The sequence below is a fragment of the Tribolium madens genome, unplaced genomic scaffold (genome assembly GCF_015345945.1).
Source record: "Tribolium madens isolate multiple individuals breed KSU strain unplaced genomic scaffold, Tmad_KSU_1.1 Scaffold_96;HRSCAF=242;Tcas5.2_LG5, whole genome shotgun sequence".
NCBI lineage: Eukaryota > Metazoa > Arthropoda > Insecta > Coleoptera > Tenebrionidae > Tribolium > Tribolium madens.
Window position 1 is genome coordinate 16,328,410 of NW_025401068.1, and position 20,888 is coordinate 16,349,297.

Here is a 20,888-nt window from a genome sequence, read left to right on the forward strand (position 1 = left end):
TCTAAAGCAATTAATTTGAGGACATTATTTTTCTATTCCGCTAATGGTATATTTTATGTTCAAAGCTAAAATAATTAAACTTTCAAATATGCAGACTCTGAAACCATTTTTTGTGATGGTGTAACCAAATTATCTGATCTTGTACCGGATTTCGAGTTTCTGTCTAAATATTTATGACGATCTTAGTGTGGACTATGTATTTTGGTGCAAAATGTGAGACAATTACAAATACTAAATGGATCATTTGTATCGACATTTCAGTTTTTTTTTAATTTACTTTTCAGAACAACTGAAACTATAATTCAATAAATCAATATCAATGTCGGAATACATTTAAAAAACATATATGTATTACTTAAAAGATTTGCCCTAAAACTTATTAAAATATTAATTAAAATTATTATTTTTTGAAACGTTGAAATTTGTAATAATAATAATTAATAAAAAGAAAGAATTTATCTCAATACAGCTTGAAACCTTCAACGTTTCCGGTTATACTTGGATCACACAGTGTTTCCAAATACTTTTTACTAAAAAAAATAAATATTTGTTAAGCTTATTTAAAATGGTAAATTTAAATGTGAAAATTATTTTGGAAAACTCAATACATATTTATATCTACTATCTTAACAATGATAAATAATAATGGAGTTTTTTTATTACTGAAACTAGAAAAACTTTATTTACAAAGAAATCAATCATTGCTTTTAATTTTTCACACTCTGTGCATAAAAACTTATTTAAATTTATACATGTTATAACACCCCAACATTAGGTACGGAAAAAGTCGATTAAATTGTTTATTTTATTAAAAAAATGCAAGAGATTTATTACATTTTTATGATAGTTTGCTGTATTCTGAAATTAGGTAGTTTTATCGAAAGTAAATTAATTTAAGCAAAAAGGCTTTATTTTATACTTTTTTAGATCTTTGAAAGTCGGCTGAGTTTGACAAGCTAATTACAAAAAAACTTTTATATACAGGGGTGCGTGCAAGCTCCATAACTTTTTTTCTATCCAAGTTATCGACATGATTTTTTTTAGGCGATAGAACTAACAATGAGACACAGTATAAGAACATTTTTATTCATATACAGGATGTCCCAAAATAAGATACGCAACTGAGTTCTGTTTGTTTTTTAATGAAAGCCCCACATTTTTCCTCCTTTTTTTTAGAAAAAAACCATCAACATTTTTTATTTTGTATAAATCTCACAAATTTTACAAAGTAGACCTCATAAACCCTATATCGATAAAAAGTTCATAAAAAACGCCATGCAATGATGCAATAAAATATAGAGTGTTGTATTTAAAAAAATTGATCAAAAACTCTTGCAGATAAGTCTTAAAAGCTAGGAAGGTTATATTGATAATTTAGTGGCAAATCCAAAAATGTAACAAAAATTTGGGATTTTTATTAAAATAAACACAAACTTAGTTGTGTATTTTTTTTGGAACATCCTGTATATAAACAAAAATATTTTTATAATGTTTTTCATTGTTGGGTCTATCCCCTAAAAAAAAGTCATGTCAATAACTTGGATAGAAAAACAGTTGCTTGCACGCACCCTTGGATCACCCTGTGGATACTCTGTTTTATTGCAACTATTATTTATGTAACTATTTTTTCGTTTACTCACATAGGCTTTAAAATGAAGCCAAAAGACAAGCAAAATAGAAATTTTTGAGTGAAAATATAGTACACAATTCGAATCAAGCGGCAAAGCATGTGCCGCCTTGTTCAAATACACACTGTTATTTCTATCAATTCCTTTATTTAACATTTTAATTTTATCTTTAAATTTGACATTATTATGCAAAAATTAAATAAAAACTACCTACTTGTCTATGCAAGTATGTAAGTAAGTGCACGTTTAAACTGGATTTTTTTCATCCATTTGAGGTTGTTTTGAACAAGTCCGTAAGAGAGATTAAAACGAATGATCGATATTAGCTAAGAAAAGCAACTAAATGGTGTGTTTAATTAAACCCAGCGTCAATTCTGCCTTCTATGAAGTATAATTAAAGACAATCTAAGAAACGGTGAGCCAATATCCTCGATATTTGCTTTATTCAAGTCTGTTCTTTGAAACGGTTATTAAAAAGAGTCGTGTAATCAACCGGACAAGATTTCAGCTTTGCTTAATTAATCCGCGAAATTAACTGAAGACGAAGTGTTTTACCGACGGTAACGGTAAAGAAAGTGAATTCGCGAGCACATGATGCTATTTTCGGGCCGCTTATTCAAGCCCAACCCTTCCATTAAAACTTAATTTATGAAACCGAGCCATAAAAATGTTTTTAGCAATTTTCAAAATTAATTAAACTTTAATCCGATTTATTGATGCTTCTAATAAATTATATCGGAAATATTTGTTACTTAAGATAAGCACACTTTCAAATTACATTTTCCAAGTTCTTCGTAAATCTCGACGATTCATTACCCACTTAATCCGGTTCATATTGGGCACCTGATGGGTTTTTTTCAGTTTTATTGCGAATATACAGGTCAATTATCACAGATGGTTGACGAGATTTTTTACACAAATTGCGAATTTCAATTTTTTAAAATTAATTTCTGCACTATCTTTTACTGGTAAAATATCTTGCTAATTCTTGTGATAATAGGTTGGTAAATAAATAAATACTAGAACAGTCACTTACCTGGTGAAAGATAACCTAAAGATTAATCGTTTCCACGTATTTTAAATTTAGTTGTTTTTATTTTTATGAATTCAAATTTTTAATTTGCTAACTAATAAGATTTTTTTAGAATGAACAATTATCACAAATTTAAATTAATACATTGCTTTGCTACTTTTTTGTTGCTATTTTGGACTTAAACTACTTACCTACCTGTAAATTAATACATTTTGAAACGCTATACATGCCAAATTTAAATTTTTTTTTGATTTCTAGAACCACTGATTTTAAAATAAGTTGTATTTTTATGTCTTTTTGACTTCTCTTATCTGTTAATATTTCTAAAATTTAATTTTTTTTTTGTTATTCTAAACATATAAAAAAATAGTAAGGCATTTTTTAAATTCCTTATTAATAATGCAATCAGAACAAATCAGTTTTACAAGGTGCTTAATAAAAACCTTTGTTACTAAACATTATTTATCTGGCAAACATAGATACAGAGGTAATTTTGCTCATCTGGAGTAATTGTTTCATTGTTTACATTGTTTTTGATTCACTTTTTTCCATGAAGAGAAATATTGTTCACGATGTTATTTGTATTGACCACAAATAAATTTTATTTTTCTGTTGCTGTTACCAATTAATTTGTAGTCTCTTTTAATTAAATGTTGCATGTTGGTGATGCACTCAGCATTTTTAATTTAGATGTGCTCTATTATCAGACTTAAATAATCATATTAACAACAAAACTTTGATGAATACTTAATGAAATATTGGAAGATAAATCACGAAAACAATTTTTTTATGGTCCTAGAGAACAAATTATTTCTACAGTTAATAAAAGACTTTGACATTTCAGTATTTTCAGTGTTTTTTTAATTTAGTTTCATGATATTTTGTCACGTATTGCCGGTGCAGTCAACTTTGTTTTAAGCCTTTTGTTTCATGTGCAAAACAATTACTTTGATTTAAATAATAAATGTAGTTAATAATTTTTCCACAATATTTAAAACATTACTTAAGCATAATTTTTAAGTTTCACGTTTTTTTATTAAAGTACTGATGGTTGTAGGTTATGCAAATGTGGATTTCGTGCTGATATTACCACTTTTATTATGATCTGTTGATATGAGTTACAATGTGACGTGATATGAGTCAATGAAAACTTGTATTTTATTAAAGCCACCCCTGAATCGAAGAGAAGACTCTAGTTGATTAATATTTTTTGCCTATTTGCATAAAAATCGAAAGGTCTTGAAACAGCTAAAATTTGTAAATGTTACACTTTCACATCCATAAATAATATTTGGTAATGGATGTTTTCGCTACACGGAACCGTTCCGAATCCAGTTTTAGGATTCATACTCTCTTTTTTTTTTAATTTTCTTAATTAGATACTACAGCAAAAGTTTTGCGGAAAATATGTGGAAATGGAAAAAAAAACAAAAGTGGAAGCAATCTATTAGAGAATTGCGCCATCAAAATACGGATTTCTCACGTCTAATATGTAAATTTTTGTTTAATGTGTACGGTTTTATATCAAAGGTTGACCGCGACTACATTGCTGTTTGATTTTTATTTGTTGACATCAAAAGTAAAAGCCGAACGGTGTTAGACAACACTGGTGGAACCGGCTAGAAAATAATTTAAACGCATTTCCCAAACAGATTTATTTAATATACTGTAGATTGTTACTGCTGTTGTAGTCGTAACTTGTCCAAATTGTAGCTACAAAATATTTCAAAAGCAAAAATGATACAGAGATACAAAGTCTAGTGTCAGTTTTATTTATTGACATTTAGCAAACAATAGTTTGTGGAAAAATAAGAGAATTAATGAAGTTTAGAGAAACAAGGTAATATTTATTTTTTCACCAAAAAGTGACTTTTTTTAAACCATCCAACAGTCCTCCTATTCCAGGCAGACTAAAAGCTGAAGACAAGCATTTGTTATCTGAATTTGTAAAAATTTGCCAAGTTTTAAAAATCATCATTTTTTTTGCCACTTATTATGCCAATTTGAGAAACAATTTTTTTTTAATTGGAATTGTTTGTAAAAATAATGTGTTATTATAAAGCTGGAGAGAAAAATTAGGTTCTTCAGTACAAAAATTTTACAATTTCAAAGGTGATTATTTTTACTGTTTTTGTTGGTAATTTTGTTTGGTTTGGTTTCTTTGTTGGCACTATAAATTCCGTTTATCTCTAGTTTTGTAATGTTTTCTTCCAAATTTATTTATTACGGAAAAAAATTGAAAAAAATTGATTAGCTAATTTATTTATTTATTTTTTTTTTGAAGAAAATAGTTTGTTTTCTTCTAAATAATGCATTGGCAAAAGATTGAAAAAAAATTGGGCATTTAATTGAAATATAAAAAGTAAAAAATGTAACCAAAACTTGACAAATTTTTCGAAAATTTAACACCGTAAAATGGGGTTACTTTGACACGTTATGGGGCTACTAATTTTGTTTCATTTTCAGTATAGGTACCTAACGAAATTATGTTTATTTTATTTGTATGCTATATAAAAACTACAACATTCCAAAAAATGACTTTTTTTTTTAAGAAAATACAAATAAAATATATATTTTATGTTTTGTGTTTAATGAGTTTAATAAAGTTTATTTACATCATATATTACATATTGTTAGTTTTAAGATGTCAAAGTACCCCCCAGGCTAGCACAACTTTGATTTTCAACGTAATTAAAGTGACTGTCAAAATAGACCCAAAGTCGGGGTTCCTTTGACACCAAATTTTCTTTTTTTTTTAAACTATGACTTTGGGGCAAAATTTTAAGTTTCTTTGTTTAAGCAGAAGGATCAATTGTTCTGATGCTAATTTTCTCAAGAAAATATTGCAACAAATAAAAAAGTTACCTTAACAAAACCTCTCAAACTATGTCAAAGTAACCCCATTTTACCGTAGTTTTTTACTAACTAAAAATAGAAAGAAAGAAAGAGAGGAAGTGAAAGAAAAAACGTGGAATTTTAACGAGAAGAGACAGAACAGAAAGACAGAAAAAGAAGAGAGAGATACAGAAAGAAATAAACACAGATTGAAAGAGAGAGAGAGAGAAATTAAAAGATAGAAGAGTAAAAAATAAAAAAATGGATAAAAAAAAGAAAATCGTTAAATTTTCTAGTAGAAAAGAGAGAAAAAAAAAGAGAAGAAGAGGGAATATAAAGAAAGGAAAATAATGCTTTTTTTGGAAAATAGATTACAAAAAAAAATTATTACTTTACATAGGCAATGAAAACATTGAAAACATAAATTGTTTTTTTTCTGGGTAATAAGCACTGATTATCAAAGGTTTCTACTAATAATGCAAAAGTGAATAGAAAGACCATTTAGAAATTAAAAATTTTTATAAACCAAAGACTTGGTGCTAAAAAGTTTGAAGAAAACATTATCAGTTTTATTGTATTATTCTTTTTTCACTTAGAAATATTAAAAAAAAAATAAGGAAAAAGATTTGGTCTAAGTACAGGTTGCGCCAGAAATCGCGCCTCAGAGAAAAATGCCATATAAGGTAAAATACCAGGAACATGGATAAAATGTAAAAAAAAATTATCTATAAAAATTTTGAAGTTATGAGGGTTTAAATTTTGCACTTTGACTCACATTTTTTTCTGTTAGAAAGATAATTTTTTAAGTTTTTTTGCTACAGGCTATTATAAGAGAAAATTTTCCATGTTCCTGGTATCTTATCTTTCTTGAAATTTTTCTCTGAGGCGCGAGTTCAGGCGCACCTGTATATAGTTAACTAGTTTGCAGACCTTCCAAAAAATGTTTTTTTTAATATATTGAACGAAAAGTAGAGAATAGTGGATTAGTATTAAAGGATGTTATCTTGAATATTAAATTTTGTGAAAATTTGTTTTTTTTACATACTTAGATAGATTACTTTCTGAATTGTTCTTAGCTTACAAATGTATTACTTTAGTTTAGCTTTTCTTTGTTATTTATAATTTCAAAAAAAGGAAATTCAATAGGTAGGTAAGTTATAAAAAGATTGAGGGTTTGTCTGGTGAAAAACGATGGCTTGAAAATGGTAGAAAAAAGAAAAAGAGTTTTGTAAAAATAGTTTTTTATTAGGAAGCAGAAAAACATTAAAAAAAAGTTTTTGTTAAAGTGTTTACACAATTTCTTACTTAACGAAAAACAAATACGGTCAAAATAACTTTATATCTTGAAAAAAAAATTATCATCCTTCAAGCAAGCTCTAGTCTCACTCTGCTGAAATGATGGTTGAAGGGGAGATCACCAATACCCATACCCATGATCAAACAAAAATAAAATTGTTTTACATTTTTATGTTGTCACCCCCAAGACCACTTCTCGAATCTCGGTGACACAAGAACTGAAACAACTCGGAGTTTTCGGTTAGATTTCCTGATTGTGGGAACTGTTTTTTCGAATTGGCCCATCAGTGACATTCCTGCTGCGTTCTAATGTGGGAAAATGGCAAACGATTCGATGATAATCCCGCGCGTTTATTTTTGACCTTAGATGAAATTCCAGGGGTGACTGAGCGCCCGATTGTTTTTAAGAGACAGGGCCGGCCCAGCTGTTTGTGTCGTGATGAATAGACTGGGAACAAAAACAAGTCACTTGTTGAAATTAGAAGTCCGGGAAGAGAGTTCTGTCCGGCGCCGCGGAATGCTTTGACAAGGCCGACTCCATCATACCACTTGCGACAGCACTCAGACTTCGATTGGACTCGATTCGAACACCGGATCAGGTCATCGCTTTTGCGATTTATTCAAATCAATACATTTACTGTCAAAAGTGTTAAAGCAATCAAATGTTAGATTTTATAGAGTTTTTAATTTTATATATATACCGGGAGGGGCATCGGTTACGCGCAGAAAAGAAATCCCCACTTCTAATTAAATAAAATTGGTGAATTTTTTCACACTTACCTGGGCATTACTAAGGTACATTCTCTAATTTTTTGGTAATTTTTCATTTACAAATAAAGCCAAAAAAAAAAAAAAGTAATTTTCTCCCAAAAAGGGTGATTCTAATTTTTATACTGACCTACGCAGATTCACTTTCTACAATTGTTTACAAAATCAGAGAAAAAAAATACCAATTAGATTTTGAATAAAACGCAATTTCCCATCTTAACTTTGAAAATAATTTTTATTTATGACCTGCTACTTGTGGCATCGTAAATTTAGGTGACAATGGGGAACTGCAATTGGGGTAAGATTCCAAGGTTTACAACAAAAAGTCCCTTTAAAGCGGTCGACTACCAGTAAATGATTCTTTTGTTGGCAAATTATACCATTTTGTCATAAATTACGGGTCTGGTTTGTGTTTAAATAAAAAAAGCGATTATTTGGATAACCAAGTCAAAATTTGAAATTGTGATATCAAAGTGTGACAGGTATAGATTCATTTAGTGTAAAAACTTTATAGGTAAATTAACAGAAAGTATTCATAAAACACACAAAACTGTTACGGACTCATTTATTATCAAAAAAAATTAGAAAAACTCTCAAATTATACCATATCAATAATTAGTTAGGTATATGAAACATCGCCAGTTTTTAATTAATTAAAAGTCGCGATTTATCAAGTGCGCGTAACCGATGCCCCACCCGGTAGAGTAAATCCGGGACAGATAGACTTTGGGCAAAATGTGGTCCATTTCTTCCGGATTTACCCTATCTGCTTGACTTTATACCTGTGGTATAACTAATAAGAAAAAATCTGCAATCCTGATTAGTCATGTTTTTTAAATTAATAAAAAAAATAAATCTAAGACAATTATTTTACAGGGTGTTTGTTTTTCGAGCTCCACCATGGGGATCTCAGTTATTATAAGAGATACGAGGTCGGTTAAATTAAGGCAAAATTGCGCATTTTTATGCTAAACAATAATCTGAAAGAAAATTTAATGAGTCATTTTTAGTTTTTGAATTATTGGAAAAAAACGGAAATTTGTAGTTTTCGTTTTTATTTTTTCAAACGAAAACTAAAAGACAAACGTCTAAATTTGTTATCGTATTTTCCAAGGCACTCTTGATATCAGAGTTAAAACACTCAACTTTGGATTTTCTTATAGACGCCATATTTAATTTCTGTATTTTTTAAAAGTCTTTTTGTTTCTGATTACAGCGATATGATCAAAATTAAGAAAAAGCGTTTTTGAGAAGAGTGCTTTGGAAAAAACACCAACAATTTTAATTAACAAACTAGATTTTGACAGTTCAGTTAAATCTGAATCTGGAAGTCACATTTTCGTCAAGATTACCTACTTAAAACCCAAGGTTTTTAAAAGAACACAAAGTTATAAATGCAATATTAATTGAACTGTAAAAATTTAGATTGTTAATTATAATTAGGTATCGTTTTTTCCAAAGCATTCTTCCTAAAAACGCTTTTCTTTAATTTTAAATAGCATGTAATATTTAATCATATCGTGTGATACATCGTAATCAGAAACAAAAAGATTTTTCAAAAATAGAGAATTCGAATATGGCGTCCATAAGAAAATCTAAAGTTGAGTGTTGTAACTCTGACATCAAGAGCGCCTTGGAAAATACGATGACAGATTTAAATTCCTTGTAAAAAAGTGCCTTAAGGATGTCCTAGTTAAAAACATCAAGGTCTTTTAGTTTTCGCTTGAAAAAATAAAAACGAAAATTATAAGTTTCCGTTTTTTTCCAATATTTTTTTTTCCATTAAATTTTCTTTTAGATTATTGTTCAGCATAAAAATGTGCAACTTTTCCCGAATTTAACCGACCTCGTATCTCTTATAATAACTGAGATTCAAAGCACGTACAAATCAACTATACAAAAAAAATAAAAAATTCAAAATTAAAGGTTTTCAGTAAAAGAAGTATAGAATAACTATGTATAGTCACACGGTTAAATGAATGACTCTCTTGTCTAAACTCAAACGCAACCATAAATCTCAAGTCAAAAAACTCATCACTTGGAAAAATTTATTTATGTATTTTTAAATAATTTTTAAATACCGGATATCTTATTTTAGAATTTTGATCAGGTTCCGTGTTATCCGTACATACAGGGTGAATCTAAAATATGGATCCCAGCGTTTTTTTTAACCATTTGTGTCTAGAAAATAATAATTAATATAAATTAAAATAATATAAAAAATGTGATCATATTTTGAGAACAAAATCTAGTTTTTTTATAATTATGCGAATTTTTTTGCCAAAATTGCAATTTATCGAAACTTTTTTTTAAGTAAATATAAAGTAGATAGTTGTAACTTTTAGATCATAACCTTTATGAGAAAAATAGTTTTATAGTAGATTATCATTTAAAAAAATTAAAAATTTTGTAGAACTTAAAACGAAAAAATTTCGAAAAATTTTATTGTAGGTAAAACATCACATACTTTATCATTCATCAATTTCTTTTCCAAACATAAATAGTTTAACCAAAAAACGTTTGGTTCCATACTTTTTATTCCCCTGGTAGATCAAATTAATAATAATTCAAGCTTTGGTAGCTAATACAATACAGCGTGAGATTAGTAAAAAAAATAATTGAGGAGAATATTCAACATTGAATGTGCTATAGTCTTTTCGCATATAAGATTAATTCAAATTGTCCATAAACCTGTCAAGATAGTTCTCAAAATGTATTCAAATTTATAATTTATTTATTTATTAACTCTTTCGTAACTTTCTTTGAAGTAAATTTTGTACAAATTTGTCGAGATAATCAAACCAGATTGCTCTCATTTGAATAAATAAGAAAATCTAATTTACTACAAATTGTAATAACAATTAGCAATCATGGAAATAGTTATTAGCAATGTTCGCATTCTTTCCGCAGAATAACAGCGTTTATATTTATAATAAACAGATATATGGATTAAAGTACCGACATACGTAACAACAATTACCATAGCAATTCACACAAAAACTTTATTTTCTACACCACTGATCATAAAATTATACATGACATTAACTGATAATTATCGTAATTTTATTATAACTATAATTCACTTCTTGTCTAGACTTTACGAACTATATGCAAGGTGAATTGCAAAGCAATTGCTTTGACAAGTAGCGTGTGAATGTGTCACTATTTTGATCCCTTTCAAGCAAAACATTTATAAACATCATATTTATTAATTCACTTATTAACTAATAAAATCAACCGGTTATCACTAAAAACTGTTTTCATTGTTTTGTTTTTTCTTAATTGGGACTTTAAAGCTTTAATTTTTGATAATTATAACGTGTGAAATGCGTTTGAAACGTAACTGATTTAGAACATTATTAATGTACAGTGTCGGACAAAATTAATGACGCACTGAAAACGAACAACTTCAAAACGATTTAGTTAATATCTCGCACAACACGCAATGTCACTCTTACCGTTACTCCATCTAAATCATCTAATGGAAAAATAAAATTCAAACATCTCAATAATCGGTCCCCACAAACACCATCAAAATTGTTAGTTTTGATCAAGTGTGTGCTAATAAATTACGATTCTTTCCGCATAGTCTGTGGAATTTCTTGCATTTCTCATATTATTCTACTCATCATTTGAGGAAAGCGGATATTGGGCCGATTCTCTTAATTAAAGCAGCAATCAGAATTATAATGAAATGTTTGCAAAAAATACATTAAAATATTTACTTCTGACATTTAACCTGAGTAATATTCATTAAAAATAAGCTGGTAGCCTTGTTTGAAATTCATTAAATTAGTTACATTGCCACCTATCATTCAATACGTTTTGCTTCAATCGAAAGAAAACGTCATGGTAAATTATGACTCGATGACAGCATAATTTCGTCATTCTGTATATTAAATACCTACATATAAGCTTACGTAATTATTTACTGGACTCCTTCGACACAGCTATTTGAAAATTTCGAATTTATCGCGATTATTTTAACTCGGAATTGTTTATCTATTAATTATGGGGAATTAACGATTAAACTTCCTACCTGGAAAAATTTGATCGAGCTTTGGTTATCTGAAATAAGTTAAAACTTAGTCAGGTGTTAATCATAAACATGGTGATAGTGATGGATTGGATTGTGAAAAACGTTCTTGTGGTTTATAAATAATAAATACAAAATTTGCAATACTTATAAAAATATAGTTAAAGTCTTGTAACCTTTTTAAGACGTTTAAACACACAGCAGCAGTAAAATATTAGCAACAATGTGTTGTTGAGTCTAGAAAATTATGGCAATAATGAAACGGAGGTTGTAAATTATAAATGAAATTACTAATTAGTGTACAGATTTTATTTTATCTGTTTTGAATCTTAAAATTATTTAATCTATATGTATCCCTGCTAATTATTGAAAAAAATGATGCTATAAATTCTACATAACGTTCCCATTTAAATTTTGAATAATTAAAAGTAAAATTTAAATTAGCAGGAAACTTTATGAACGTTTTATTAAAAATTAATTAATTTTTCTCAAATGCTTTGTAAAGTGAATCATATATTTCAAAAAATAATTCAAAATAATCTGTAAAGTAGAACTTTTCCGGATTCATATGTCATTAGTTAAAATTGTAAACTTTAACAAGATAGTCCGTAAATAAGTGGTGTAATGTTAGTTGCATATTCGTTTAAATTGTTACATAATAATTATGCTTAAAAAAACGCAATGTATATCTCAGCACTAAAGTTATTTCATATTTTTTATAAAAAATCTAACTTTAGTGCTTTTTGCATAAATAACCATATTAGACATAGAAAATGTCACTACACATATTATTTTTTTAAATTAAGTTTTCAACCAGTATTTCTATTTGTATACTCTTTACAGAAACACTTTTTAGGCTTAAACAAAAGTACAAATTTATATTATTTATATTATATTTAAAATGAACAAAAAAAATATAAGTAATAAAAAGTGTAAAATTTCCAATAATTTAAATAGTTTTGGGAAAATATATAGTATATACAGACTGATCAACCAAAGATGACGAATTTTTAATAATAAAACAATACATTCACGTTGATTCACGTAAGATGTCAAGTCTTACAAAAGTAAATGTACCTGTAAAAAAGATACTACATGTAGAATGTATTTTGTGTTGTCTTAGCCTTACTTTAAAACTTTGTCTTTTTACTTTCTTTAGAAATAATAACGCATAAAATTATAATACAGACTGAACCAAAAATAACGCACAAAATTCATATTTTTGTTATGATGAGTCATTTTTCAGAAAAATCTTGGAACAGGTCGATTTTATTTTTTTAAATGCTACTTTTAGACACTATAGTGACATTTATGACGTCGTTCGTTTTCGAGTAATAACGTATTTTTTTAAATGTCAATCGACATTTTTTATTACTGTTTAGATAGTACACATCCTTATCTTTGTGGTAAGCATAAAAAAATCAAAAAAATAAAGCAAAAATAAAGGAAATAAAATATAAATATAAAAAATACTTGTTCAGAGTTTTAGACAAAGAGCTTTTTGTTCTTGTTCTTGCTTTATTTTATAAGGGGTGATTGTTTTTTGTTATTAATTTTTTGTGTTTAGGGTTTATATTAACTGTTTTCATGCTAATTATCTAAAAAAATATACAAAAAACAATTGGCCCTTATAAAATAAGACAAAAATAAAAATATAAAGCCTTTTGTGTTTAATTGAAAATATTTTAAAAAAATTAAATAAATTTTTTTCAAGTTTTGATTTAATTTTTTTTTTATTTTTTTTTCTCATGACCAGAAAGGTAAAGATGTGAAGAACAAAAATGTCTGTTGTCATTTAAAAAAACCAAAAATGACGTCACAACTCAAAAACGAATGATGTCATAAATGTCACTATATTGTCAAAATCTAGCATTTAAAAAAATAAAATCGACTTGTTCGAGGATTGTTTTGAAAAATTTTGTGCGTTACTTTTGGTTGGCAATTGAAAAAAATTCAGGCTAAAAAAATGTAGGTACTATCAAATTCATAAGCTTATTACTATTATTATTTTAGGATTATATCATTATTTTTTTTTAATTTAATTAAATGTGCTCTTTTGTTTTTTTTTATATTAAAATTTAGAACCTTTTAGTAACATTAGTTATAGTAAAAATATAAACATGATGGCATGTGATTTTGAAKTTAAGTTGGCACCATTATGTAGGGACAATGTTACCAACTATAACATTATACACTATTCGGACGTTTGTGGGATGCCCTGTATTATTACTTATTATTATTATTAGTCATAAAAGTGAATAATAAGTTTGTTGTTATGGTATTTGATGATTTTTCTTTTTTGTTCCATTCCAGTTTAATGTCCAGAGACTCCAGGATGCCCACTCGCTATCCCAGCCTAGTTCCAGTGGGACAGTTAGCGCTAGTATCGGAGGGTTGGGGGAGTCACACCCGGTCGCGGGACACGGCCTCTACCTCCAGGGCTCCGCTCACAGTTCTGGGGGCTCCGTCAGTTCGACGGGTGGCGCCTCACCCACTAGCCCCCTCAGACCCGGTAAAGAAGAAGATTGCAGTTTGCACGGCAGGAGTAGCACGGAAGGTAAGTCCAAAAACCAGGAAATATTTTTCAAAGAGAAATCTTGTAGATTTCTCGAGAATCAGGGATATTTAAAGCTGGGTTGTAGATAATTTGTCATCGGCGTATTACGGTATCATATCTCAAAAAGCTAATTTACGAGTTTCTAATAGAGATAACCAGAAGAGTGTGTGTTGTGGTCACTATAAAAAAACAGTTAACGGCATCTGAATTTTACGCCTGTCAGTTTATTGTGAAATCGAAACCTTCCGACAGGGCGGTCGTAATTTAAGTTGTTTATTAGGGATTTAAAAATAAGCTTGTGACCAGTTTTAATTAATCAGAACCGTGTAAAAGTCAAGAAGCTATAAAACTGTTATTATAAAATACTAATATTTTTATTGAGCTATAAAAATTCAATTTTTTTCGGTGCGTCTCGATCGTAACTTTCAGTTTTGATGTTTATAATCTGTTTTTGGTAATTGAATTTGCTTACCAATGACGGCTCAAGCATTATATGAGACTTTTCAAAGAGGAGATGAGTGTCTTGACTGTTATTTATTTTATTTTCTTTCAGATAGTAAAAATTGGCTTCCTGGAGGGCTTTAATACCCTCATAGATTAGATCAGACACCTACTTATTAACAAATCAATTAAATTCCTACCCACATGATTTCACACCTATAGATTGGAAAAAGTTGAATTTTAATTTTTAGTTATTGCAGATTTCCACAGTCCAATTTAAAAGCAATCAAACTATAATAATCATTTTTTTTGCTTCTTCTTCTTCTGCTTTTTTATATTCTACTTCTAGAATCTCTGGTATGTAATCTTAATAGAAAAGTAAAATTTTTCTTATCGATTAAAGCTTATCTGCTTCTACCTTCCCATTTATTACTAACTTAGCGAAAAGCAAGTTTAAAATCCACGATATTTGCAGAATACTGCTTTTAACAAAATTCGACTGTGACATTTAAATAGGTAATAAAAAAAAACAAAATTCGAGTTATGGTTTGAAAGTTGTTCACAAATTGTATATTTCACACAAATTTTATATTTCGAAAACAATCATTATTAATAAGGCTCGGATTATATGCAAAATGCATATTTGTCATTAAGAGGTATATCAACAAAATTGTATGTTTTCTATGCATATCTAATGTTTTTTGATTAAAATAAGCCCATTAAAAAATGCATATTTTGGCAACTTGGTGCATATTTTTGGAAATATTTCATATTTGTGCATATTTTCTTCAAATCACTAATTTTCGATTAAAAATTTCAGTTCAAGTTAAAAATTGGACAGTTTAAGAAAAATAATCCGATTACAAAATATTTTAAGGAGAAAACAACCGGTAATTCGTAAGCCAAACTCAAAAAATTAGTACCCTGCTGAGTATTTCCTTTTTAAATTCGTTTTATACTGGGTGAATATAAAGAATTGAACCAAACGGTTTTTTTTTAATCATTTGTTTCCAAAAAATAGTATAAATTAAAGTAATAAAAAAAATGATTTTTTTAAGAACAAAATTTTGTTTTGTTTTTGAGTTATTATTATAATTGCGATATACATACTCGTATGTAAAAAATAATTTAATATAAAGTAGATAGTTGTAATCCCTTAGATCTGGACCTTCATGAGAAAAATGTTTTTTTTTGGTGGGTTGCCATTAAAAAAATATTTTTGGTAAAACATCACATTTCTATAGAACTTTATAATTCATCAATTAGTTTTTTTCAAAAGATAAATACTTAATAAATAAGCAACAAACGTGATGTGATCTGAAAAGTACAGATTTTTTAGAAAGGGTTAATTAGGTTATTAAAATGACTTGTCTCACACCAAACCAATTTATTTATTCTTTCATTTATCGTGTGCAGTTCAAGATGAAGAAAATACAAAGTATAGTGTATTCGAGGATAAAAAATTATCCCTTAATTATTAATGTAATTATTAATGAGCCTTAATTGTTAATGTGCAAAATTCTAATTGATTTTCAATAGAAAACTTTTACAGAAATTCACAACTAAAGCTGAAAATAAGTCAATATAAAATTCAATCACAACTGATGATTCCAAATTGTAAAATATTCTTAAAACTACACCAAACTCGTCTGCTTGAAAAAACTGCAATTTATTATTTTAAGTTTTTGATTAATTTATTTATTTTTTTAATTTTAATTGGATTTAATAGATTTTTATATAATTCTGTGAACTTTTCTCAGTGTAGGAACAGCGTAAGTCATTAGTAAATTACATAATTAAATAAAATAAGTTGAAACTTGAAACTGATGTATTTTGACAGTTACTGACAAAATATTTTTAACGCTGTGTTGAAACACTTATTTATGAGGAATTAAAAAAAAATTAATCATTGGTTACTTAAGAGAAGAATCAAATTACAAACCAGATTGTTCTACCAATAAGCTAAATATTTAAAAACTTTTCAAATTTGGTATCTCGAGAACGATAAGAGCTAGAAACTTGAAATTTGGTATATAAGTTACTTGTAGCAAGGGGACGTAGCACGAAACATTTGGTAAAAATCGGTCGCACCGTTCGGGCCCAAAGACCAACAATCAAAATGATACACTTGAAGATACTTTAAATAAATTCATGGGGATAAAAAATTTAATCATGAAATATACCTTATTAAACAGTAAAATGTGATAAAATAATGAATACCGAACTAAAAAAAATTGGACCCCAGACTCGAACCCGAATTTAAAAAAGCATCATTTTTTTATTTCGGTGATGTAACACAAGACTTGAATTAAAGAATAATACGGTTTGGAAAATATAATTAAGCAATCAAAATTTTATTTGTAAGACCTTTTTTTGAATAAATGTCCTTCTGTAATCGATTTTGTTGAAATCCTTCCATGATCTTTAGATAAAAATGGGCCAAAACACTGCTATTAGAAATCTCTTATCTCGAACATTTAATCAAATAAAATTTCACCGCGGCAATATTTCGGTTTCATCTTCGGACGCCTCATTTGAATAATGGCATTTTAAAGTCGTGTTATGAAAATATAATGGTCATAATTTGTTGATATATGCTGGAGGAACTTTATCGAATTTGGAGCAATTTCGTGGAGATTATACTCGGCGCGCATTCTTGAACATTAATTAGTTAAGAAGAAAATGTCGAATAAAAACAGCAGCCAACCTTGAACATATAACCAGAACAATGGCGGTAAAGTTTTTACCTCGGCGACTTACTCGAAACTACCACTGGTCGCGATTCCAGGTACAATATTAAAGAACCATCGCGGTCGGCGCAAATTATTGCATTATTGATAAGAAATTTTCGGACACCGATCTAATTTAAATCATTAACGGGGACGAAAAAATTGTGTTGACTTGTTTTTGTCGTGGTGGTAAAAAGGTTCTTGGCGCGGATGCCAACACAAGGACATTGCAAGATCGCTACCTTTCTCAGTATTTTATTAAAATGTAAGTGACAAGTTTGGTCAATTACAATTTACAATTCTAAAATAGTTGCATCATTTATTGGAAAAAATGTTTTAAAAAATCGAGAGCCATAAGGCAGTTTTCTCGATAACTAAATATCTGGTTAATCCTGTGTAACAGCCTCATAAAATTTTAATGCAATATTGAAATAAAATAGCTGTAATGAGCTTAGAGTAATGAGAGATTAGACTGCTAACCATAAGCTGTGACACTAACTTTCATGATTACTAAGAATTACAGGCTAACAACATTAAAGAGGATCAAAGTTCAAACAAGTTGTATAAATAACGGCTACTTTAATGTTTATATTGTATGCAAATTTAAAATGAAAGAGGACATTTTTCGTTATTTTATTTAAAACTTATTGCGATTGAAAATATCTGTATCTTGGTGGGTGAGCCGTTGAATTACTCTCTGCTCCACCTAGCACAACAATTATGCAGGTTAATTAAAATTCTATTCGCTGCCACATAAAAATCCCCAGACCACAAAATGTTTCAACTAATAATAACATTTTTTTTATGTCAAGGAGTTTTTTCTTTTGCTTGCAGATCCTCAACACGGGATCGACGATGATGACTCCCAAGAAGCCGGAAGTTCACGTGCTCAATACGTTTCGGCAAACTGTGTTGTCTTCACCCATTACCAAGGCGATGCTGCGTCTGTAGTCGATGAACATTTTTCCAGAGCTTTAGATAAAACGTCAACGCACACGAAAGGTTAGTTAGTTTTTACTGCTGAAAGAAAATTATTACAGGTTTTTCAACTTATGAAACTGAAAATTGTAAAATATGGATTGAAGAGGTATTAAATCTTATTAGACTTGAATCTTTAATGAAATTGTTCGCAACCAAAAAGTCAGTAAAGTAGTACTTTTCGGGATTCATATGTCATTAATTGAAATCGTTTGTAAAGTAAATTACAGTTTCAAAAAAAATAAATTTCTGAAAAATTTGAAGAAATTTTTACTGTTTCTACCTTAATGTAGAAAATTTTTTTTAACACGATATAGAGATACCAAAAATTGTGGATCACCTTAAGAAATAAATACTCGTATGTACAGGGTGTTTTAAGTTTTAGGGCCGGAGGAAAAATAAATGTTTCTAATTCATTAAAAAAGAATTTTTATAGTGTAAACGTTAGAGGATTAAATACACTTTAATTTGATGTTTTAATATTGTATTTTTTAAGCGTATAGCAGTGAGACCTTAAAAATTAAATTTGGAGAAAAAAAATCAATTAACTGGAATATTTTCTACATGATAAATTTCTTTGATTTTTATTGTGGTATTTGTGAAAATAGAATAATGGTCAAGTTGATAGGTTTTAAATAATTAACATTTTAATATTGAAAATCTAAAATTTGGAATTATTTATGTGGGGGTTTGCGGTAATTAGTGATCAAGCCAGAATTTCTTGACAAAAGAAAAAGGTCCGCAATGACATTTATTACTCAAAATTTATCATTATTCAATTTTTACAGTTACCATTACAAAAAATCACATAGAAAAGATTCCAATTAATAATTTTTTTTTCAAATTAGGTTTTTAGGGTTTCACTGAAAAATTTTGAATAACATTAAAGCATTAAATTGAAGCTTATATAATCCTCTATCGTATGCACTAGAAAATATTTTTTTAATCAATTAGAAACATTTATTTTTGCACTGGCTTTAAAATTTGGGACTGTGTACAACACATACACTACTCCAAAAAATTATAAAGGAACAAAAAATTTTCCAAAATTTTTTGGTGTCTGTAATTCATCGAAAAATAATCGTATCTAGACTAGAAAAAAACCATTTTGAAGCTTTAAGTCTGTAGTTTTGAGATCTTTTGCCAAATATTTTTTTCTGTGCTACGGTTTTCACGCAATCTTAAGTAATATAGTGCGAGAAAAAAAAAGGATTTTTATTTAAAGTCAGAAATCTCAGCGACCAATTCACGTGACAAAAGCGTATCAAAGGTAAACGAACATACTATCCGGCTTTTGCATTGACTTAACTAAAAAAAATCTCCACGTTTGTGGACCAAAAACAAGAACATAAAAATTTAGATTTTTTTCACGCGCTATTTCTTCGAATTGCGCGAGAAAAAAAATTTGCCAAAAGATCTTAAAACTTGAAACGTAGCTTCAAAATGGTTTTTTTGAAATCTAGATACGATTATTTTTCGAGGAATTACAGGCACCAAAAAATTTATTAAAATTTTTTGTTTGTTTGAAGAAACAAAACTTTTTTACTTTTACTTTATTTTCATTTTTGTACCAAAAAAAATATTGAGACGCAACAAACTCGGACAAAAATTGTCATTTATGTATTAGTTTTAAAAATTTTCCAAAATATGAAGGTGTTAAACCAATTAAAAAATGTCACCTTCCTTCCCAAATGTGTGTAATCCGACATTTATGAAAACTTATTCCTTTATTATTTTTTTAATTACAAACAATTTGTGTGTAAATCGAGCCCCATAACTAAGCATCAAAGTGACATCCATAACTAACAACAGTCCATAATTACCCCACTTATCGTGAAAATGATTTAAGTCTTGTGCACAGCTGCTTTTAAATCCTGTAAGATACACCACCCATCACCTGTTCTTCAGAAAATTGCGCGAAAAAGAAGCGACCTCGCCGACACAACAATTAATGATTTTAGCGTTTAATCGCAAGCTGAGACAAAATCTGAGACATTTTAAGAGAGCCATTAATAACGAGGGGCAAGCACGGATGTCTAAACAAGAAAAAGAGGCCTTCGATAAATCATCCGTAATTTATGTCATTTCACTACCGTAATTACTTTCATAAATCCATCCGAATTAAAAAATATTCGGTCGTAGCACAGGAGATGGCTATCAAGGGTCCCAATGCGGGGTGTTTGGCTTAGATGGACAACACCATCGCCGGCAAGTCTCTTCTTCTTGTCCCGACCACATTTCTCAATAATAAATTAAGAGTTCTAAGAATTTTAACTAGCCACAAAATTGTTATGTCATTCGGATGCTTCAAAACGTACCGCATCGTTCGCCTTTTAATGTGATCACTAATTGAATACAAATGTATATGGATTTTCACATTTTTGACTATTTTTGACTCTGACTCAACAAAGGATTTCCTAGGTGTTTACAAGACATCTCACACTTCTTACTTTTGCATTCCTGATTAGAATTTCAAATCGCCACTTATTAATAAAGAAATTTCGTATTTTGGTGGGACCACCCGCAGATTTCATCTGTGTTGACTCGGACATAATTGCATGTAATTGTTCACATTCTTCCTAAATTA

At 28.7% G+C, this 20,888-nt stretch overlaps 1 protein-coding gene across 1 annotated transcript in view; it reads left to right on the forward strand.

Moving 5' to 3' along the window:
* Nucleotides 1-20,888, forward strand: part of LOC123012883 (protein vestigial) — a 37,043-nt gene that overhangs the window by 3,588 nt on the left and 12,567 nt on the right. The window contains exons 2-3 of the mRNA XM_044411074.1: nt 13,910-14,153; nt 18,158-18,325. Coding sequence (XP_044267009.1) covers nt 13,910-14,153; nt 18,158-18,325 — 412 coding nt within the window. The remainder of the gene's footprint in view (nt 1-13,909; nt 14,154-18,157; nt 18,326-20,888) is intronic.